Here is a 23,284-nt window from a genome sequence, read left to right as displayed (position 1 = left end):
ATCATGAGGTATCACTCAAATATGCTGAATGTGATTACATACAGGACAATTTGTTTGAAACACCATACATGCTCTGTGTAGATGTTTCACAAAGTGTTTTTATATTGGTAGAGCCTGTAAGTGTGTTTGTCCCTAAAGGGAAATTCAGCAAGCACAGCGCAACCAGAGTAGTACAAATAAATCAGAGGATTGCTCCAGAACTGACTACCAATTCAAACAGACGTATCCGTGTCTGAGAGGATAAATAAATACAAGGAGCGAGATAAACCGGGTGGACACATTCCGGAAGACTAGAATAGTTTCGAATCTAATTGCCGATGAGAATTGATCATTATAAATATTGAACAGAATCCACCAATATCGAATGTGGTCCTACATATTTAAAGACTGCAAAAACTCCCACTCCGTTTTTCGGGATCTTGTTACTCTTCTCGGTCTTTGTTAGTTCAATGTAAAACGGGGCAGGGCCAAGGTTGGAACTAAACCAAGATGGCCGCCTTCAGAGTAAGGTAAGACAAACCAATTCGGCGGTTAAATAATGCTTTTAGCTAGCTAGTGATTTCGAATGTACCGTGATTCAGGGACATTCGTTCGCTATACTCGAGAGTAGACTGGTGGAGTTATCTTTTTACTGTCTAGCTAGCAGCAGTCATAGGAAGAAGCTTGAGCCCTCTTGAATTAAGTTAGCGGCTTGAGAGCCCTCTATGTAGCTAACATTTCAGGATGATGATCTCTAACTAGCTAACTAGATAATTATCGACATACATTGGTAAATAACTCGATCGGTTAAGTATCATAACACGTGTGTGTCTCTGTCTTGTGTGTCCTACAAATTGTATTACGACGAGGATTTAGCTAGTTAGCAAGATTTGACAGGACCAAAGAAGCGACGTCAGCGGTTAGTTGATATGAAGAGATGCTCCAACAGTTTAGAACAGAGCGAGGCAGCGAGCCCAAATCAGCACAGGGAGTTATGCTAGCCAGATAATATTTTGACAAAGATGGGCATTGTATTACCCATACGAACTCATTAACAGGTATAGCTGGCTATAACGTTAGTGATTCATTATACACATTTTAGATAAGGTTAACCAACAGGATATGGAAACAGCAAGAGGCATTTGTATCAACCTTTTTTGAGGACGCATACCTGGTTAAAGTCCATTGTAGTGTAAATTCCCACATGGATTTCATAGTCTAGGCCAGTGTTTCCCAACTCCGGTCCTTGAGTACCACCAACAGCACACATTTTTGTTGTAGCCCCGGACAAAAACGTCTGATTCAAAAAATGTTTTAGTCGTGTAGCAGACGCTCTTATCCAGCGCGACGTACAGTTAGTGAGTGCATACATCATTATTATTAAAAAAAATTCATACTGGCCCCCCGTGGGAATCGAACCCACAACCCTGGCGTAGCAAACGCCATGCTCTACCAACTGAGCTATACGGGACTTGAGTCAATGGCTTGATGATTAGTTGACAAGTAGAATCAGTTATGCTTGTCTGGAGCCACAACAGAAATATGAACAGTTGGGGATACTCGAGGACCGGAGTTGGTTAACACCGGTCTAGTTGTTTGACTTGTTGTCAGCATCATTATCTATCACTGCAACTTTGCAGAGCTTAATGCTGTGTTTCCCAACCCTAGTCCTCGAGTACCCCCAACAGTACACATTTTTATTTTAACCATGGCCAAGCACACCTGATTCAACTCGTCAACTAATCATCAAGCCCTCAATGAGATGAATAAGGTGTGTTTGTTCAGGGCTACAACAAAAATGTGTAGTGTTGGGGGTACTGGAGGACCAGGGTTGGGAAACACTGGCTTAATGTATATAGTATTTCATTCTCCTCTTAACCTCTGCTTCCCATTTTATGTATCTCTCTTCCGCCCTCTCAGGATGGGGCCTCTGTTAGTGTTGTGTCTGGCTGCCTGCCTCAGTGGCGCCTGGGCGGTGGACCGGGGGAACTTCAAAACCTGTGACCAGAGTGCCTTCTGCAAGTAAGTCCTGGACGATACGCAGCTACAGCACTTAGCACCTTGATGGAGATTTTACACAATCAAAGGAGAATGTCAGTGTGTGTGTGTATATATATATATATATATATAAATGCAACATCTAAAGTGCTGGTCCCATGTTTCATGAGCTGAAGTAAAAGATCCCAAAAATGTTCCATATGCACAAAAAACATATTTTCTAAAATGGTGCGCAAATGTGTTTACATCCCTGTTAGTATGTCTCTGTTGCCAAGATAATCCATCTACCTGACAGGTGTGGCATATCAAGAAGCTGATTAAACAGCATGATCATTACACAGGTGCGCGTTGTGCCGGGGACAATAAAAGGCTACTCCAAAATGTGCGTCACACAACACAATGAGCTGTTGCCAGATAATTGAATGTTAATTTCTCTACCGTAAGCCACCTCCAACGTCATTCTGCACAAACTGTCAGAAACCGTCTCAGGGAAGCTCATCTGCGTGCTCGTCGTCCTCACCAGGGTCTTGACCTGACTGCAGTTTGGCGTCATAACCGACTTCAGTTGGCAAATGCTCACCTTTGATGGCCACTGGCAAGCTGGAGAAGTGTGCTCGTCACGGATGAATCCTGATTTCAACTGTACCGGGTAGATGGCAGACAGTGTATGGCGTCGTGTGGGCGACCGGTTTGCTTATGTCAACATTGTGAACAGAGTGCCCCATGGTGGGGTTATGGTATGGCCAGGCATAAGCAACGGACAACGAACACAATCGCATTTTATCGATGGCAATTTGAATGCACAGAGATACCGTGATGAGATACTGAGGGCCATTGTTGTGCCATTAATCGTCTGCCATCACCTCAGCATAACAATGCATGGCCCCAGACATGTCACCAATTGAGCATGTTTGGGATGCTCTGGATCGATGTGTACAACAGTGTGTTCCAGTTCCTGCCAATATTCAGCAACTTTGCACAGCCATTGAAGAGGAGTGGGACAAAATTCCACATGCCGCAGTCAACAGCCTGATTAAACTCTATGCAAAGGAGATGCGTCGCGCTGCATGAGGCAAATGGTGGTCACACCAGATACTGACTGGTTTTCTGATCCACACCCCTACCTTTTTTTTTTTACAGGTATCTGTGATCAACAGATGCGATGTGTATTCCCAGTCATGTGACATCCATAGATTAGGGTCTAATGAATTTATTTCAATTGACTGATTTCCTTATGAACTGTAACTCAGTAAAATCTTTGTATATTTTTGTTCAGTGTAAGTGACTGATGGTAACGCGTAAGCCCTCAACTAGTCTACCCCCATTCTCTTCCTCAAATATGGTCCAGGATGTTCACGATATGTACAGTGGGGAAAAAAAGTATTTAGTCAGCCACCAATTGTGCAAGTTCTCCCACTTAAAAAGATGAGAGTCCTGTAATTTTCATCATAGGTACACGTCAACTATGACAGACAAAATGAGAAAAAAAATCCAGAAAATCACATTGTAGGATTTTTTATGAATTTATTTGCAAATTATGGTGGAAAATAAGTATTTGGTCAATAACAAAAGTTTCTCAATACTTTGTTATATACCCTTTGTTGGCAATGACACAGGTCAAACGTTTTCTGTAAGTCTTCACAAGGTTTTCACACACTGTTGCTGGTATTTTGGCCCATTCCTCCATGCAGATCTCCTCTAGAGCAGTGATGTTTTGGGGCTGTCGCTGGGCAACACGGACTTTCAACTCCCTCCAAAGATTTTCTATGGGGTTGAGATCTGGAGACTGGCTAGGCCACTCCAGGACCTTGAAATGCTTCTTACGAAGCCACTCCTTCGTTGCCCGGGCGGTGTGTTTGGGATCATTGTCATGCTGAAAGACCCAGCCACGTTTCATCTTCAATGCCCTTGTTGATGGAAGGAGGTTTTCACTCAAAATCTCACGATACATGGCCCCATTCATTCTTTCCTTTACACGGATCAGTCGTCCTGGTCCCTTTGCAGAAAAACAGCCCCAAAGCATGATGTTTCCACCCCCATGCTTCACAGTAGGTATGGTGTTCTTTGGATGCAACTCAGCATTCTTTGTCCTCCAAACACGACGAGTTGAGTTTTTACCAAAAAGTTCTATTTTGGTTTCATCTGACATTCTCCCAATCCTCTTCTGGATCATCCAAATGCACTCTAGCAAACTTCAGACGGGCCTGGACATGTACTGGCTTAAGCAGGGGGACACGTCTGGCACTGCAGGATTTGAGTCCCTGGCGGCGTAGTGTGTTACTGATGGTAGGCTTTGTTACTTTGGTCCCAGCTCTCTGCAGGTCATTCACTAGGTCCCCCTGTGTGGTTCTGGGATTTTTGCTCACCGTTCTTGTGATCACTTTGACCCCACGGGGTGAGATCTTGCGTGGAGCCCCAGATCGAGGGAGATGATCAGTGGTCTTGTATGTCTTCCATTTCCTAATAATTGCTCCCACAGTTGATTTCTTCAAACCAAGCTGCTTACCTATTGCAGATTCAGTCTTCCCAGCCTGGTGCAGGTCTACAATTTTGTTTCTGGTGTCTTTTGACAGCTATTTGGTCTTGGCCATGGTGGAGTTTGGAGTGTGACTGTTTGAGGTTGTGGACAGGTGTCTTTTATACTGATAACAAGTTCAAACAGGTGCCATTAATACAGGTAACGAGTGGAGGACAGAGGAGCCTCTTAAAGAAGAAGTTACAGGTCTGTTAGAGCCAGAAATCTTGCTTGTTTGTAGGTAACCAAATACTTATTTTCCACCATAATTTGCAAATAAATTCATTTAAAATCCTACAATGTGATTTTCTGGATTTTTTTCCCTCAATTTGTCTGTCATAGTTGACGTGTACCTATGATGAAAATTACAGGCCTCTCTCATATTTTTAAGTGGGAGAACTTGTACAATTGGTGGCTGACTAAATACTTTTTCTCCCCACTGTACTTCTACATCCACATAGAACATGTTTATCAGAGTTTGTGTTAACTCAATGTGTGTTTGTGCACTCAGGCGTCAGCGAGCGTTGAAGCCTGGCCAGTCCCCGTACAGAGCCCTACTGGAGACCCTGGAGCTCACCAACACCAAACTCACTCTGCAGCTCATCAATGACAACAACAAGGTCTGTTACACACACCCACACTTTAATTGACAGATGTAATATGATGTTATTGTACGTCCATACATGTATTAACAGGTGTGCTCGAAACCCCTTTGGGACCTGGTCTCATTTTTTTTGTTACCCTCCTCCTACCCCTCCCCCCTCAGGTGCGTCTGCTGCTCGAGCTCTATCGTCTCCAGGGCAACATGACCAGGGTGAAGATAAACGAGTTGAAGCCGCTGAAGCCTCGCTTTGAGGTCCCCGATGTGCTCATCAACGACCCTCCCACAGAGCCGTAAGTCTCATAGAGCCACCTAGAGTAGTGGGTGGGTGATGGGTGACATTGAGCCATGTGGATTTTTTATTGTAATTTTATGTAACCTTTATTTTATCAAGGAGTCGTACTGAGACCAAGGTCTCTTTTACAGATGAGACCTGAATTACATAAATTACCGAAAATGCACACATCAATATAAATAAAAAATGCAAGCAGAAAGACAAACATGGTCATAAAAAAAAAAACACATTCATCAATGATAAGGTCCTCAATCAGCCGTCTGAATTGCCCTAGAGGCACCAAAACATCAAATTTAAGAACATTTTGAAGATCGTTCGACAAATAAGGTGGAAGAAAGATAAATCAGCTTTTAGTTTACTCAGAGACCAAAGGAGTTTCCAGACTGGGTGTGGTAACTCGTATGTCTAAAGTTTAGGAAAGATGGGCGGCAGGTAGCTTAGTGGTTAAGAGCGTTGTGCCAGTAACCGAAAGGTCGCTGGTTCTAATCCCTGAGCCGACTAGGTGAAAAATCTGTCTGTGCCCTTGAGCATGGCACTTAACCCTAATTTCTCCTTTAAGTCGCTCTGGATAAGAGCGTCTGCTAAATGACTAAAATGTAAATGTAGGTACAGTGGGACTTTTTGCAAAATGGCTTTATAAATGAAAACAGCAATGTATCAACCTACGTGACATCAGAGGGCCAACCAACTTTCTGGGAGAGAATGCAGTGATGAGTACTAAAATTGTAGCCCGTAATCAAGCGCAGTGCGCTATGATAAACTGCATCTAATGGCTGTAATGAAGTGGCAACTGCGTTCATATAGATGATGTAGGACCGATAGGAACATCGACTGAATAATCTGCTTTCTACTGTTTATCGAGAGGCAGGACCTATTTCTATAGAAGAAGCCCATTTTTATTCTCAGCTTTTTAACTAACTCATCAATACGCTTTTAAAAAGACAGCTTTTCATGTATCCAGATGCCCAGATATTTGTAAGCAGGGACATGCTCAATATGGACACCATCCAAAGTACATATAGTTAAATCATCAGTTATTTTTATGCGCTCTAGAGAACATATACTTAGTTTTACCTGCATTCAATACTAATTTCAGGTCAATAACGTTTTTCTGTAATACAATGAAAGCAGACTGTAGTTCAGATAGAGCCTGGCCAACCGTGGGGTCAATAGCATACACAACAGTATCATCGGCATACAAGTGCAGGTTACAGTTTTTTACAGACAAGTTGATATTGTTAATGTAAAAAGTACAGGACCCAGAATCTACCCCTGTGGGACACCTTTCGTAATATCCAAGAAACCTGATTGAACACAATCAGTAGATGCACATTGAGTTCTGTCAAATACTTTTTCAACCAGTTACATGCAGCCTGGTCTAGGCCAATTTGAGGAAAGCCTCTGAATTAGCAGTGAGTGATCAACAGTATCGAAAGCCTTTGACAGGTCAATGAAGAGGGCAGCACAATGTTGTCTTTAATCCATACAGTTAACCACATCATTTATACCTAGGGATGCAGCAGAGATAGTGCTATGACCTGGTCTAAAATCCGACTGATGTACATTTAGAATACCTTTCAAAGATAAGAAAGATCTTAGCTGAGAATTAATCAAGGATTCTAATATTTTAGCGAGGCAAGAAAGTTTAGAAATGGGCCGATAATTATTTAGGTCACAAGGGTCAGCACCTTTGAAGGGGGAGTACATGGGCCGCCTCCCAAACCTTGGGGATAGTACCAGATATAATCGTCAGGTAAAAAATATGGGTTAATGATTCAGCAATCGGGGGGCAGAGAGCTGCATCAAAAATGGATCAAGCATATCAGCCCCAGTGGATTTTTATTACATCAATCTTAAGCAAGGCATCTAGCACATCACAGATAGTAAATTGTTGAAATGAAAGCAAAGATTGACTAGATGTTGACGGGTTAACTGTCGAGTCAGCTAGAGGCTGGCAGATGGAAGAGCAGTCGATTGATTGACCAGGGTCAATTAAACCACAGTTTCTCTCAAATAAAAAGCCTGCCGAGATAAAATTATGATTGAAAAGCATCACTTATTCCATTCTTCTCAGTTATGATGCCAGAGTCAGACAGAACGTACATAGGCAGGGAAGAAGAGGAATTTGTACGCTTTAGTGTGTTTACTGTTTTCCAACAAGTATCACCAGCAGAGTCAGAGAGAGCTTAAAAAATAGCTTGATTTAGCTTTCTTAATCGAGATAGTACATATGTTTCTCAATTGTCTGAAAGATTGCCAGTCCACTATAGTCAGTACTCCTTGCTTTGGCCCAGGCCTTATTTCTCAACTGAATGAGCTCAGATAGATCCAGCCCTTGGTTTTCTTCTGAGCTATCTTTGACTCTGAATTGTTTAAAAGGGGTGTGTTTATCTGCCAGAGGAATACATATGGAGGAGAAATGTTCTAGAGCCAACTCAGGAATACAGGAGATAGTGGCTAAAGCAGAGTAGAACATGCAGAGAAAAACCCTTGAGAAAAATGGGGGGCAATGAAATAATTGGTTAGGACGGAGACCAGCAATGGGGTTAAAGCATATTAGCCCCACTGATAATGGCACCGGAGGGGGATGGCTGCTGTTTTATGGACTCTTAACCTTTTGTACATAATGTTGCTGCTACTGTCTCTTATGACCGAAAAGAGCTTCTGGACATCAGAACAGCGATTACTCACCTTGAACTGGACAAATATTTTTTTACTCCAGACACCCGACAGGGCCCTCATCCCCGTCATTAGCAGTAGAAAGAAAAGGAGATATCGTGGAAGGAGATCGGGGTGCCTGGTAAGGAGCCGGCGACGAGTGGCTAATCTGCCTTTGCCATCGAAACTATTGGCCAACTTACAATCACTTGATAATAAAGTGGACGAACTACAGGCACGTATATCCTACCAACGGGACATTAAAACTGTAATTTCTCTGGTAAGACAAGGGGTGGCGGTCTATGTATATTTGTAAACAGCTGGTGCATGATATCTAAGGAAGTCTCAAGGTTTTGCTCGCCTGAGGTAGAGTATCTCATGATAAGCTGTAGACCACACTATCTACCAAGAGAGTTTTCATCTATATTCTTCGTAGCTGTCTATTTACCACCACAAACAGTAAGACCACACTCAATGAACTGTATACGACCATAAGCAAACAGGAAAACGCTCATCCAGAGGTGGCGCTCCTAGTGACCGGGGACTTTAATGCAGGGAAACTTAAATCTGTTTTACCTAATTTCTACCAGCATGTTAAATGTGCAACCAGTGCCTAAATGACTACCGACCCGTAGCACTCACGTCTGTAGCCATGAAGTGCTTTGAAAGGCTGGTCATGGCTCACATCAACACCATTATCCCAGAAACCCTAGACCCACCCCAATTAGCATACCGCCCCAACAGATCCACAGATGATGCAATCTCTATTGCACTCCACACTGCCCTTTCACACCTGGACAAAAGGAACACCTATGTGAGAATGCTATTCATTGACTACAGCTCAGCGTTCAACACCATAGTGCGCTCAAAGCTCATCACTAAGTTAAGGACCCTGGGACTAAACACCTCCCTCTGCAACTGGATCCTGGACTTCCTGTCGGGCCGCCCCCAGGTGGTAAGGGTAGGTAACAACACATCCGCCACGCTGATCCTCAAAACGGGGGCCCCTCAGGGGTGCGTGCTCAGTCCCCTCCTGTACTCCCTGTTCACTCATGACTGCATGGCCAGACACGACTCAAACACCATCATTAAGTTTGCCGATGACACAACAGTGGTAGGCCTGATCACCGACAACGACGAGACAGCCTATAGAGAGGAGGTCAGAGACCTGGCCGTGTGGTGCCAGAACAACAACCTCTCCCTCAACGTGATCAAGACAAAGGAGTTGATTGTGGACTACAGGAATAATAAGCGGACCGAGCACGCCCCATTCTCATCGACGGGGCTGTAGTGGAGCAGGTTGAGAGCTTCAAGTTCCTTTGTGTCCACATCACCAACAAACTGACACGGTCCAAGCACACCAAGACAGTCGTGAAGAGGGCACGACAAAACCTATTCCCCCTAAGGAGACTGAAAATATTTGACATGGGTCCTCATATCCTCAAAAGGTTCTACAGCTGCTCCATCGAGAGCATCCTGACTGGTTGCATCACTGCCTGGTATGGCAACTGCTCTGCCTCCGACCGCAAGGCACTACAGAGGGTAGTGCGTACGGCCCAGTACATCACTGGGGCCAAGCTTCCTGCCATCCAGGACCTCTATACCAGGCGGTGTCAGAGGAAGGCTCTAGAAATTGTAAAATATTCCAGCCACCCTAGTCATAGACTGTTCTCTCTGCTGCCACACGGCAAGCGGTACCGGAGCGCCAAGTCTAGGTCCAAGGGTCTTCTAAACAGCTTCTACCCCCAAGCCATAAGACTCCTTGAACATCTAATCAAATGGCTACCCAGACCCCCCCCTCTTTTACGCTGCTGCTACTCTGTTTATTATCTATGCATAGTCCCTTTAATAACTCTACCTACATGTACATATTACCTAAATTACCTTGACTAACCGGTGCCCCCGCACATTGACTCGGTACTGGTACCCCCTGTATATAGCCTCGCTATTGTTATTTTTACTGCTGCTCTTTAATTATTTGTTACTTTTATTTCGTATTATTTTATATCGTATTTTTTTGTGTGATTTTATTTTTTATTTTTTTGGTATTCTTTCTTAAAACTGCATTGTTGGTTAAGGGCTTTTAAGTAAGCATTTCACTGTAAGGTCTACACCTGTTGTTTTCGGCGCATGTGACAAATACAATTTGATTTGAAAAGGAAATGTAGTTCATGGAGGAAGCAGGAAAACACTACCTGAGGGCATGCAGTAGATGAGTGGCCTGGCTCTCAGGAAGTGGTGTAGATTTGTTGATAATGTTATAGCCTCCAGAACCAAGAGAGAATGCATCTGTGTGAATGGACAGTGGAGACAAGATAGCACAGAATAATGTCATCTAAATGATATGTGTATTGGGTGTTTTCTGTTGCCTTATTGATTCCACCCATTGTTTTACCCCTCTCACACTCATCTCGCTCTCTCTTCTCCCTCTCCTTCCTCAGTCTGTCTCTCCTGTCGCAGGATGAGAACGGGGTGGTTCTGTCTTTGGGGGCAGACTCTCAGCGGCTGATCGTCAGTGCTAAACCGTTCCGATTGGACATCATGGAGGGGCGGGAGGTTCTTCTGTCGCTTAACTCCCGTGGCCTGCTGGCCTTCGAGCACCTCCGGATCCGCAAGGATACGTAAGTGACCCACATATCCCTTCACAATGCAAGTTTGTGTTTATGTTCTCACATTATACATGTTTCTTTTGTTTGTTTTCTTGCTTTTTCACTGCTTGGTATTCTGCTTCTCCATTTCATCATTATTTTCCTCCATTCTGTTCCGTTCTTCTCTTCTACCTTTCAGCATCTCCTATAAGATAAAAACCAAAGTTTATAGCGTGTGGGAAAATATAAAGTGGGTATTCTCTAGGTAAATTCCTTCAGCTTTATAGGTTTGTATTAGTCTGTGCTGTCAATGTAGGAGTATGGAGTTGTGTCAAAGTTTAGACAGACATCCAAAAATGACATGCCCAAATGGCTCAAGGATGTGGTGACTTGGCGTGGTAGCTTTTTACTAAATCATTTGCTGTCTAGGCATGAAAACCAGTTCTAGGCTCACTACCATTTGGTCTGCTCTTTACCTGTCTTCAGAGGAGATGTTCACAAGCCTTTTTCCTCCCACACTTCTCTTTTGACTTCAAATGTCTTCATAATACAGCCATTTCAACTCACCGTTGACCCAATACAGTCATGTTATATGTAGAGGCCGCCTAGTCTAATCCCACAGCACTGAGTAGACCACAATGTCTCCTCAAGGCTTGTTTGTTCCGGTCAGTGTGTGCTTTCACTGGGGTAGTGTGTGTTCTCGGAGGAAGCCTATGTGTAAGGCAGGGTACTGGTGGTCCCTTTGGGTGTTTAGCTAAAGAAATAACCACAAGGTAGGGAGTTGTTCCCCTTTTGTCATTAGAGTGAAATCTTAGAGGTTTCAGTAGTTTGACACTAGCTCTAGTTTTATACTAGTGAGAAGGTTGTGTGTGGCCGTCATGATTTTCCTTATTTCTGTTCTCTCTTCCCTGTGTGCTTCTATTGGTATTTTTATTTACTCAGTTGTCAGCCAGTTGTGTATCTGTTTTGGGGACGTTTCTCTCTCTATCTCTCTCTCTCTCTCTCCCACAGTCAGGTAGACCCAGAAGGAACTGAGAAGAAAGAAGAAACTGATGCTGCCAACGAACCGGCAGGAGGAGAGGAGGAGGTGTGTGGGAGGCATGAAGGGAGAAGTAACACTAACCAAGGTTTCCCCCAGGCATTTGATTAGGATCAATAAACTGAACAAGAGATGCAGTTAAAGGTTTTGTAACACTGCTTACTGCCCTTGCCAACGGACTGAAACCGAAATCAACCCCTCTTTTCGTTGCTTTTCCCATTCTCTCTCTCTCCACCACAATGCTCCTCTCCCATTCTTTCCATCTGTCTCCACCGTTGTTTATTTTGTTCCTTCCTTCCTAGACGGCAAAGCAGGATGAGAAAATGGAGGATGGAATGTGGGAAGAGACATTCAAATCGCACACAGACAACAAACCCAATGGTACGGATACTTCTCTGTGGACCTGTTATTTCAGATAAATTGACAGGTGAAAGAGGAGGCTTGCAATCAAAGACTTGGTATTCTGATCCTGGGTCCTCATCTCCTAGAGATATTATTTTATGATTGGATGAGTTGTATGACTTGCTTTAGGCACAGTGACCAATGCTGAATGGGTTTTGAATGTAGTGTGTCCTGGTTGGCTGTGTTCTCCCTCAGGCCCTTCCTCCATCAGTCTGGACTTCTCTCTGCCAGGGGTGGAGCATGTCTATGGGATCCCGGAACACGCAGACAGCCTTAAACTCAAAACCACTGAGTGAGTGATACTGATACTGACATTGGCCCTTTATATTGGTTAATTGAGACCGTAGTTAACTAAGACTACTTTATGTTTTCAGATGGTTTTCTACCGTATGTATTTTCTGACGGTGCAGGACAAGCTCTTAACTGTTTGTGTTGATGCATTTTCTTTTGTTTTCAACATTGTAGGTTGAAGATTTTTAAATAGGACGAAAAGACAGACTATATGACAATGCAATAATATATACGTATGCATTTTCCAGTGGAGGGGATCCGTACCGGTTGTTTAACCTAGACGTGTTCCAGTATGAGCTGTTCAACCCCATGGCCTTGTACGGTGCCATCCCTGTCATGCTGTCCCACAGTGCACAGCGCACCATGGGCATCTTCTGGCTCAACGCTGCTGAGACCTGGGTGGACATCAGCTCCAACACCGCCGGCAAGGTAAGACACACACACACAGTTAGTCAGTAAATATTTTTCTCCAGGGTTCCCAGTGAGAGACACACCTCTCAACCACCCTGTGTATACACATTGAAGGGTACAGTCAGAGAGAACACAAACACACCCTCTTACCCCTACTCTGGTTCTCTCTGGTTGTATAGACTGTGTTTGGCCAGATGCTGGACTACGTTCAGGGCTCCAGTGAGACGCCACAGACTGACGTGCGTTGGATCTCAGAGAGTGGCATCATCGACGTCTTCATCATGCTGGGACCCACTCCCACTGATGTCTTTTCCCAGTACGCATCACTCACAGGTCAGACTCTCACTACAGAAACCCAGTTCATATTCCCTGTCCACTTTCCCAGTCCCTGTAGAGGTTAGTGTCGCAGATCGTGCCACTTCCCTCACACACCTGTCCAGGTACCCAGGCCTTCCCTGTCTGCGCTGGCCTGCCACCAGGGTCCCTCATAATAAAACTGTCTATAAATGACCACCCAGCACTCTCTCCCCACCAGGTACCCAGGCCTTCCCTCCCCTGTCTGCGCTGGCTTACCACCAGTGCCGCTGGAACTACAATGACCAGGAGGATGTGGCGGCGGTGGACCAGGGCTTCGACGAGCACGACATCCCCTACGACTTCATCTGGCTGGACATAGAGCACACGGACGGCAAGCGTTACTTCACCTGGGACCCTCACAAGTTCCCCCAGCCCAAAGACATGCTGCAGGGTCTGGTAGACAAGAGACGCAAGGTGAGCACATTCATGTGTTACAGCTGTCTGGCCAGGGCTCCCTTGTCGAAAACAGTTCTGTCTTATTGGGACTCGACTATAGATGAAGAATGTAAAAAGTCAAAGGTTCTGAGACACGTTGACAAGTCGTCTCATCTCAGTTTTGCTGTTTTCCTTCTCCCTGTACCATTAGATGGTGACCATTGTGGACCCCCACATCAAGGTGGACAGCAGCTACAAGATCCACAATGAGATCGGCTCCAAAGGGTTCTACGTCAAAAACAAAGATGGCAGAGACTACGAGGGCTGGTGCTGGCCTGGTAAGAAACAGGGAAATTAGTCTGACCCCTAATCGAAGAGAAACACATTGCACTTATTCAACATCTCTCTCAAATCTTTCCTCTTTCTATTCTAGGTAATTCTGGTTACCCAGACTTTACCAACCCTGAGATGAGAGCTTGGTGGGCCAGTATGTTTGCCTACGATCAGTATGAGGTAAGTCCCTTCTAGGGCTGTGGCGGTCACATTTCGTCAGCTGGTGATTTGTCAAGCAAATAACTGTCAGTCTCATGGTAATTTATAGTTAATTAACATAAACACATGTAGCATCTCCTGGCATCCACACATAGCCTACAAGCCACTGATGCAGACCTTTGGAACATCCTATATTTTGAAAAGTCTAAATCCATGTAATATAGCCTACACCTTCACAATAAATCCATTTATTTATTTTAAACAGGTCTAAAGAATCTTGCTATGAAGAAAATGTAGTCTATTTCAGAAGAACAGAATAGCATACTCTGAGTTGTCCTTATGTTAGGTCCTGATCTGGCTATGCCAAATGGCTGTGGGCTACACTAGTTCATTTAGCAGACAAGATTTGCTTAGAATTCCGTGGCATTAATTTATAGTATGAAGAATACAATTAAACAAAGCTGAATAAAATAGAAAGGATATTTTCTTCAAACGATTTGAGGGAGTGCGCACATGCGGCTATTCTGTGTTGAGTGGTTAACAAAGAAATAGGTGTTCCTATATGCCTAATTTAGAGGGATAAATGTAACTTTAGTTGTTCTACAAACGTTGGGCTATATGTTTTGATTTTTAATACATTGTAAGGCTGCATGATGCGACTAATGATTTGAAAAAAAGTTGCTTGAAAGGTATGAGCTCTGCTTTTTTTTTGCACAGGCTGTACACACTTCATGAGTCTCTCATTCACAATTTGAGAAGCACTTGAGAATGCCTCGAATTTACCAGCAGCATCCCCTTTGTGTGGCCATAATGCACCCTAAAGAAATCCATGCCTTTTGCAGCCCTTCTCCCTGAGTGCTGCCTGCTCCGATGCACCTCTCATCTCCATCACGTGATCGGGTCTTTCTCACAGGGACGGAACTGCGCTCGTCCTTATCCAATTTCGAGGTGCATATGGAAAATATTGGAAGAACTGTCCACATTTACTTTTCATCAGCCAACAAGATGAGTAGGCCTAACGAACAGCAAAAGCACTAGCCTGTGTCAATCTACTATCCCCCATAGTACAAAAGTTGACCTATTCTGTGTGAGAAAAAATATTCCAAACATAGTCTGGGACAGTTGTGGGATGCGATAGATCCCAAATTAATACAACCACTAGCATCAAAAACACTTTTTTACGCAATGTGGCTGACACAACAGATCAGAACGTTTAGCTTAAAATGTTGATTAACTATTAGGCTATTTCTTCACATTATAAGCGCAGCAATGCGCACATGGTAGTAGGCTATAAGCGCGAATGTTCCATTAGCTGGAAAACACCATTAATGTAATGCATTTTTATGGTGAAGATTATGTTCCCCAAACTTGAAACTCATGATCTGCATACAGTATGTACAGTGAGCGAAAAAAGTATTTGATCCCCTGCTGATTTTGTATGTTTGCCCACTGACAGACATGCTCAGTCTATAATTTTAATGGTAGGTTTATTTGAACAGTGAGAGACAGAATAACAACAACAAAATCCAGAAAAACGCATGTCAAAAATGTTATAAATTTGATTTGCATTTTAATGAGGGAAATAAGTATTTGACCCCTCTGCAAAACATGACTTAGTACTTGGTGGCAAAACCCTTGTTGGCAATCACAGAGGTCAGACGTTTCTTGTAGTTGGCCACCAGGTTTGCACACATCTCAGGAGTGATTTTGCTCCACTCTTCTTTGCAGATCTTCTCCAAGTGATTAAGGTTTCGAGGCTGACGTTTGGCAACTCAAACTTTCAGCTCCCTCCACAGATTTTCTATGAGATTAAGGTCTGGAGACTGGCTAGGCCACTCCAGGACCTTAATGTGCCTCTTCTTGAGCCACTCCTTTGTTGCCTTGGCCGTGTGTTTTGGGTCATTGTCATGCTGGAATACCCATCCACGACCCATTTTCGATGCCCTGGCTGAGGGAAGGAGGTTCTCACCCAAGGTTTGACGGTACATGGCCCCGTCCATCGTCCCTTTGATGTGGTGAAGTTGTCCTGTCCCCTTAGCAGAAAAACACCCCAAAAGCATAATGTTTCCACCTCCATGTTTGACAGTGGAGATGGTGTTCTTGGGGTCATAGGCAGCATTCCTCCTTCTCCAAACACGGCGAGTTGATGCCAAAGAGCTCTATTTTGGTCTCATCTGATCACAACACTTTCACCCAGTTTTCCTCTGAATCATTCAGATGTTCATTGGCAAACTTCAGACGGCCCTGTATATGTGCTTTCTTGAGCAGGGGGACCTTGCGGGCGCTGCAGGATTTCAGTCCTTCACGGCGTAGTGTGTGACCAATTGTTTTCTTGGTGACTATGGTCCCAGCTGCCATGAGATCATTGACAAGATCCTCCTGTGTAGTTCTGGGCTGATTCCTCACCATTCTCATGATCATTGCAACTCCACAAGGTGAGATCTTGCATGGTGCCCCAGGCCGAGGGAGATTGACAGTTATTTTGTGTTTCTTCCATTTGCGAATAATCGCACCAACTGTTGTCACCTTCTCACCAAGCTGCTTGGCGATGGTCTTGTAGCCCATTCCAGCCTTGTGTAGGTCTACGATCTTGTCCCTGACATCCTTGGAGAGCTCTTTGGTCTTGGCCATGGTGGAGAGTTTGGAATCTGATTGATTGATTGCTTCTGTGGACAGGTGTCTTTTTATACAGGTAACATGCTGAGATTAGGAGCACTCCCTTTAAGAGTGTGCTCCTAATCTCAGCTCGTTACCTGTATAAAAGATACCTGGGAGCCAGAAATCTTTCTGATTGAGAGGGGGTCAAATACTTATTTCCCTCATTAAAATGCAAATCAATTGATAACGTTTCTGACATGCGTTTTTCTGGATTTTTTGGTTGTTATTCTGTCTCTCACTGTTCAAATAAATTTACCATTAAAATTATAGACTGATCATTTCTTTGTCAGTGGGTAAACGTACAAAATCAGCAGGGGATCAAATACTGTTCCCTCACTGTATGCCAGTCAGGCTCTACACCCCTTGTAAAGCAGATTAATGTGCTTCATTTAATGAAGTTATTTGGCAACTTTGGTTGTGATACAAACATTATTTAAACATATAGGCCTATGGCCTAGGCTAAATGAGGTGTGCGACTGATTCGAAAAAGTCACTCAAAAAAAGGCATTGTTTCTTGCGTTTTTAAGCTGGGCGTCATTCAGAAGTGATAATATATCATTCACAAGTGATAAGCTAATATTGTCACCCATCAGACTAATCTTGTCTTTACACATACTAAATAATATGCGTGAAATTCGTTTTGATTTAGAATGGACCATTATCATGCACCTGTCTCGAAACAGGCAGGGGGAAAATTACGTAATCTCTGCACTTAAATAGCGAATGGAGGACACTTTTCCTGTTTTTCAATTTCATGCCAGCCAGGTAGGCTATACTCCTGAAGATAAGCAATGTGCTTAATATTTGCTTAATATTAGGAAAGTTGAGAAATTAATATAGTAGGCCTAGCCTATAGAAAGCTGATGGATCCTCTTTTTAATATAGGACATCACTCTGTTTTCTCGCGCAATTGCATAGCCTATAGAAATGTTGCGCAAAATGAAGTGTTTGATTTAGATTTTAGATTACATTTCCATTGATGTCAGCGTGATTAGAGGGACAATAGAGTACCAGGCAGTTAGCAAGTTTGGTAGGCTACTAATGACCATCAGCAGCATTGGAGAAGCCTAATTACCGTGACTAAACTGTCACATGGAATTTGACTGACTTCATGACTAGTGACCGCCGGTGTGGCGGTAATATGATCACCGCAACAGCCCTAGTCCCTTCTGCCCCCGTTTGACTTTTGCCATCAAATCTCATTCCCTATGTGTCATTCTGTTGCTCTAATATCTCTGATCTCAGGGTTCCATGGAGAACATGTATACGTGGAACGATATGAACGAGCCGTCAGTGTTTAACGGACCAGAGGTCACCATGCATAAAGACGCCCTGCACGGGAACTGGGAGAACCGTGACCTCCACAACCTCTACGGACTCTATGTGGTGAGTGAGTGTGTGCCTGTGTTGTACTCATCTTCACTCTTGTAGAACTGGGACTTGCAATTGCAATGGTAGACTTTTTTTTGAAGAAATGACTGTTAGACGGTTTGAATGTTTCTACTGAGCTTTGCTGCTTGCACTTGCAATATCCACCCTCTCCTCTCCCCCTCAGCAAATGGCCACAGCAGAGGGTCTGATTGAGCGTTCAGGGGGAGTGGAGAGGCCGTTTGTCCTGACCAGAGCCTTTTTCGCTGGCTCCCAGCGCTACGGTGCTGTGTGGACAGGTGATAACACTGCTGAGTGGGACCATCTGAAGATCTCCATCCCCATGTGTCTCAGCCTGGGACTGGTTGGTGTCTCTTTCTGTGGAGGTGAGTCTGTCTGTCTGTGGAGGTGAGTCTGTCTTTCTGTGGAGGTGAGTCTGTCTTTCTGTGGAGGTGAGTCTGTCTTTCTGTGGAGGTGAGTCTGTCTTTCTGTGGAGGTGAGTCTGTCTTTCTGTGGAGGTGAGTCTGTCTTTCTGTGGAGGTGAGTCTGTCTTTCTGTGGAGGTGAGTCTGTCTTTCTGTGGAGGTGAGTCTGTCTTTCTGTGGAGGTGAGTCTGTCTTTCTGTGGAGGTGAGTCTGATTCAGTCTTAGCTAACGCCCCTATTTTCCTCTACACGAAAAGTCACAGCTAAGCAATTAATACATTTTAAAATCTTTTGCGCAATTTTATGATGCCGTTATCGACTTGTTTACATTATTATGGTTCATTGTCTGTTTCTTTACACCCCGTCACATTGTAAATGGTTATTGGTTATTCTCCCTCTGTTAACTCCTCTCCTCATCCTCCTCCTCTCTCTCCCCCTCTCCTAGCTGATGTGGGTGGCTTCTTCAAGTCTCCCAGTACCGAGCTCCTGGTGCGCTGGTACCAGACGGGGGCGTACCAGCCCTTCTTCCGGGCCCATGCCCATCTGGACACCCCCCGCAGGGAGCCCTGGCTGTTTGGGCCCGAGAACACGGCTCTGATCAGGGAGGCTGTCCGCCAGCGCTACGCCCTCCTGCCCTACTGGTACCAGCTGTTCTACCACGCCCACCACTCTGGCCAGCCCGTCATGAGACCCCTGTGGGTGGAGTATCCTCAGGATACGGCCACGTTCTCCATGGATGACCAGTTCCTGCTTGGTGAGTGAGAGCGCGTTATATTTATCTGTTATTCCCTAGTATAGCGCAGTGTCAATAGATATTTCTGTCTTTGCTTACCCTTTATGATTGATGCCATGACTGAGTCACATTCCACCTATCCTGCTGTTTCAGGGAGAGATCTGCTGGTGCACCCCGTGACTGAGGAGGGGGCCAGGGGTGTTACTCCCTACCTGCCTGGAAAAGGAGAGGTGAGTCTCTCTCAGGAACTGTCATAACGTTATGTCATTATTATAAGTCTTATGTAGGTTATATGTCAGCCATCTAATTGAAACCCACTGCTAACTGCTCTGTTCTATGTCCTTCAGGTCTGGTTTGACGTCCACACGTTCCAGAAACACAACGGAGCCCAGAACCTCTACATCCCTGTCACCATGAGCTCTGTAAGAAACTCTACAACACACTCACTAACAACCAGTCAGGCTCTGTCACGCTCAGGGGACTACATGCTTATTTAAACAGTCACATGAAGTTAACATCACATCCTGTAAGTGCTGTTGAGAGAATTGTGTAAGCTTGGAAAGACACTCTCTCTTTCCCAGATTCCAGTATTCCAGCGCGGTGGTTCCATTATTCCCAGGAAGGCCAGGGTTCGAAGGTCATCATCCTGCATGGAACACGACCCCTACACCTTATTCGTTGCTCTCAGCCCAAAGGTAACACAAACGCACACATTGTCACTTATACACTCAGTTTTCCCCATTTAGGTGGATTTCTGCAGCAGGAGAAGTGGGATTTGGGATTTGACCTTTTTAATATGTTACGTCCGTTACAGAGATTTGCCCAGGGCGAGCTCTACATAGACGACGGCCACACCTTCAACTTTGACAAACAGAAACAGTTCATCCACAGAAGACTTTCCTTTGCCAATAACGCCCTGTCCTCCAGGTCTGTCAGATCATTTTTCTCTCTCAAATTATGTTTATTCATTATTACACTCCTTGCTTTTTGTCTATGTTGAGTGTAACTGAGAATTCCCTCTCTCCCCCTGCAGAAACCTGGCCCCTGGCTCCCAGTTCACCACTCCCTCCTGGATTGAGAAGATTGTCATATTGGGGGCCAGTAAGCCCAACAAGGCCACTCTGAAGACTCCTGGTGAGTTTTTCCACTGTCTTATTCATACTATGGATTAGTGTGCCAAGTTAAGTTGCCAGTAAGTCATTGTGTGTTTTGAATGTTTCCGGTTTTCATACCCAAGTAGGCAGTTATGAGACGGAAATAGTTGGGCAATAAATTATACTGAACAAAAATATAAACACAACATGCAGCAATTTCACAATTTTTACTGAGTTAGAGTTCATATAAGGAAATCAGTCAATTAAAATAAATAAATTAAGCCCTAATCTATGGATTTCACATGACTGGGCATAGGCCCACCCACTGGGGAGCCAGGCCCAGCCAATCAGAATACGTTTTCCCCCCACAAAAGGGCTTTATTACAGACAGAAATACTCCTCAGTTTCATCAGCTGTCCAGGTGGCTGGTCTCAGACGATCCTGCAGGTGAAGGAGCCGGATGTGGAGGTCCTTTGCTGGGCGTGGTTACACGTGGTCTGCGGTTTTGAGGCCGGTTGGACGTACTGCCAAATTCTCTAAAATGACGAAGGCGGCTTATGGTAGAGAAATGAACATTCAATTCTCTGGTAGACATTCCTGCAGTCAGCATGCCAATTGCACTCTCCCTCAAAACTTGAGACATCTGTGGCATTGTGTTGTGTGACAAAACTGCACATTTTAGAGTAGCCTTTTATTGTCCCCGGCACAAGGTGCACCTGTGTAATGAGCATGCTGTTTAATCAGCTTCTTGATATGTCACACCTGTCAGGTGGATGGATTATCTTGGCAAGGAGAAAATGCTCACTAACATGGATGTAAACAAATTTGTGCACTGAAATTTTAGAGAAATTAGCTTTTTGTGCGTATGGAAAAGTTCTGGGATCTTTTATTTCAGCTCATGAAACATGGGACCAACACTTGTTGTGTTTATATTTTTGTTCAGTATATGTTCTGTGTCACTGTGTGTATAATGGTAGGTCAGACTCGAATGACTGTTATTGCCATATTCTGATTTTCTGATATATTTTTCTCTGTAGATGGCAAGGAAAGTCTGCTGGAGTTGGAGTTTGATGCCTCCATGTCGGTGTTAACCCTTCGCAAGCCGGGCGTCAACGCAGGGGTGGACTGGACTGTGTTGCTTCAGTAACCATGGAGATTAAAAATGGAGGGGGGGACGACTGAACCGGACTGAACAGGAAAGGAGGAGAGCGATGGAGGAACTGAGTGGACACGGGCTGCAATCGTAACGCACCAAGCAAGATATTGGAAGGACTGCTCTAATATGGTACACAGACTAGACAGGTGATACAGGACTATCCACATACACACACACACACACACACACACACACACACACACTTTCATAACAAGCTTGGGCACATAAACACACGTGGACAGGGCTTTGTTCGGTAGATCTGAACTGTGTCTCTTCCATCTCCACCTTGCATTCTGTTAAACTGACGGTTGGTCAACTTACTGAAGGGTTACCAGGTAGATTATTCTTTGTTAGCTGCATTTACGTAAAACATTCTTCACAATTCAAATCATGGTATCATTGTAGTGAATGTTTGAGAGTACTCAAAGACATTCAAGTCCGATGGATGATTATTTTAGGTTTTCCATCAAGTATACTTTAGATGTAAAATATCATTTGAATAAGTTTGCTGACAACAAAATGAAGACACTCATTCACACAGTCTAGTTTCTAATTCCATATCTGGCCATCTCTTATGACTTTAAATTCTTAATATTTTTCATGTTTTCATTCCATTATATATTCCCCCTGTAATTACTGAAGAGAAATCAACAGGAACGCCAAACCGCTCCCTTTGCTTTCAGCTTATGTGCCACATTCTATTCAGGTTTTATTAGGGGGGGGGGGGGGGGGGGGGGGGATTTAGAAACTCCCCACCAACCAAGAATGCTGCACTGATCCAAGAGGATCTGTAAATGTCATGTGCATTTCTCTTATTGCCATAGTGTATTGAGTCTTATCTCTGATTCCTAATTTAAGGTTACTCATTCCTTCTTATTTTGCCCCCAAATTAGTTTCTGACAAGATTGTGCGTGCTTAGCTCATCATTACGATGTTGTGTTTAATGTGCTGGAGGTCAAATACATAAAGTACGGTCTGAACTACTGAATGGAAGGGGATTTGGCTTTTTAAGTAAACTCATATTTGGGAATTATTCCAAAACCACTGACTTTGGACACTCATCCTAATAACATGTTTGTTTTGACAGGTTTATTTTTGTTCCGACTTGTCTATGTTCAATTTGTTTACTTGATTATCAAATGCACTTGAAGAGAGGTCCAGATTGAACTCAAAGCAGTTAGGGCCAGGCATTGGGATTAGATTGTGGGTTGTGGTACAGGGTCACGGTCCAGTGTATTCAGAGTGTCATGCTCTTTATAGTGTTGATTTTAATTATGTCAAAATTTAAATGTTATTTAGGAAATATATATGTTGTTTACAAAGATGCAGTGAGCTCTCTGGAGACAAGCGACCGGTCCTAGTTGGTCAAAGCATTGTTATGGGGTTGTTGTATTCCCTACTGTTGTTGGTAATCAAGTATTTTGAAGAGTTTTTCTTGATTCTTTTGTGGTTGAGGATTCAAATCTTACTGCAGCATTCTCAGGAAGAGTGTTGGAACTTGGAACCAAGGAGGCCAGTAATATGTGATAAGATGAGACCAAGTGAAAATAAACCTGACCAAATGTGAGAGGGCATTGTTTTTAATTATGAATTAATGCGGCTTACGTAGATTAGATAGGGGTGGTAATAAAGTAACTGTATATTCCCAATCTAATGTCTTTGTTTTGTTCTTACCAAAGATATGTACATCTAAAGCTTTTCTATGCAATTTGTGTATACAGATTACGAATTTGGTCTACAATAATGGCAGACATTTTAAAGAAAAGTCACTGATCAAAGATCCTTTTCCCTAAGAATACTGTGTGATATATATATATATATATATATATATATATATATCAATCAATCAAT

The 23,284-nt window shown here is 43.8% G+C and overlaps 1 protein-coding gene across 2 annotated transcripts; it reads left to right on the top strand.

Moving 5' to 3' along the window:
* The first annotated feature begins 216 nt into the window (after window positions 1-216).
* On the top strand, window positions 217-23,082 carry LOC311107643 (neutral alpha-glucosidase AB-like). 2 transcript variants are annotated; one of them, XR_014610443.1, is made up of 23 exons: window positions 217-509; window positions 1,900-2,001; window positions 5,004-5,112; window positions 5,259-5,386; window positions 10,488-10,667; window positions 11,646-11,721; window positions 11,976-12,054; window positions 12,271-12,367; window positions 12,615-12,795; window positions 12,957-13,110; window positions 13,313-13,548; window positions 13,721-13,847; window positions 13,943-14,022; window positions 17,905-18,045; window positions 18,215-18,413; window positions 18,896-19,204; window positions 19,337-19,413; window positions 19,531-19,605; window positions 19,765-19,878; window positions 19,998-20,110; window positions 20,217-20,317; window positions 21,315-22,139; window positions 22,179-23,082. XR_014610443.1 is itself a non-coding variant. In XM_084150172.1 (22 exons), the coding sequence occupies exons 1-22, from the start codon at window positions 490-492 to the stop codon at window positions 21,422-21,424; spliced, it is 2,808 nt and encodes a 935-aa protein (XP_084006298.1). In that variant the 5' UTR covers window positions 217-489; the 3' UTR covers window positions 21,425-23,082. The 2 variants fall into 2 exon arrangements, 1 of the variants encoding a protein (XP_084006298.1); XM_084150172.1 differs by having other exon boundaries at window positions 21,315-23,082.
* The last annotated feature ends 202 nt before the right edge of the window (window positions 23,083-23,284 follow it).

This window comes from Coregonus lavaretus (assembly GCF_964263955.1).
Source record: "Coregonus lavaretus genome assembly, chromosome: 32".
Classification (NCBI taxonomy): Eukaryota; Metazoa; Chordata; class Actinopteri; order Salmoniformes; family Salmonidae; genus Coregonus; species Coregonus lavaretus.
The sequence above is the reverse complement of the archived record's forward strand: the minus strand, read 5'-3'. Positions and strand labels throughout refer to the sequence as shown.

Excerpts from the sequence above, each read along its gene's own strand:
- LOC311107643 (XM_084150172.1), top strand. The coding sequence starts at position 490 with ATGGCCGCCTTCAGAGTAAG. Across the intron at positions 12,796-12,956 it reads GCTCCAACACCGCCGGCAAG|ACTGTGTTTGGCCAGATGCT; the intron begins GTAAGACACACA and ends CTGGTTGTATAG. Across the intron at positions 19,879-19,997 it reads TCGTTGCTCTCAGCCCAAAG|AGATTTGCCCAGGGCGAGCT; the intron begins GTAACACAAACG and ends CGTCCGTTACAG.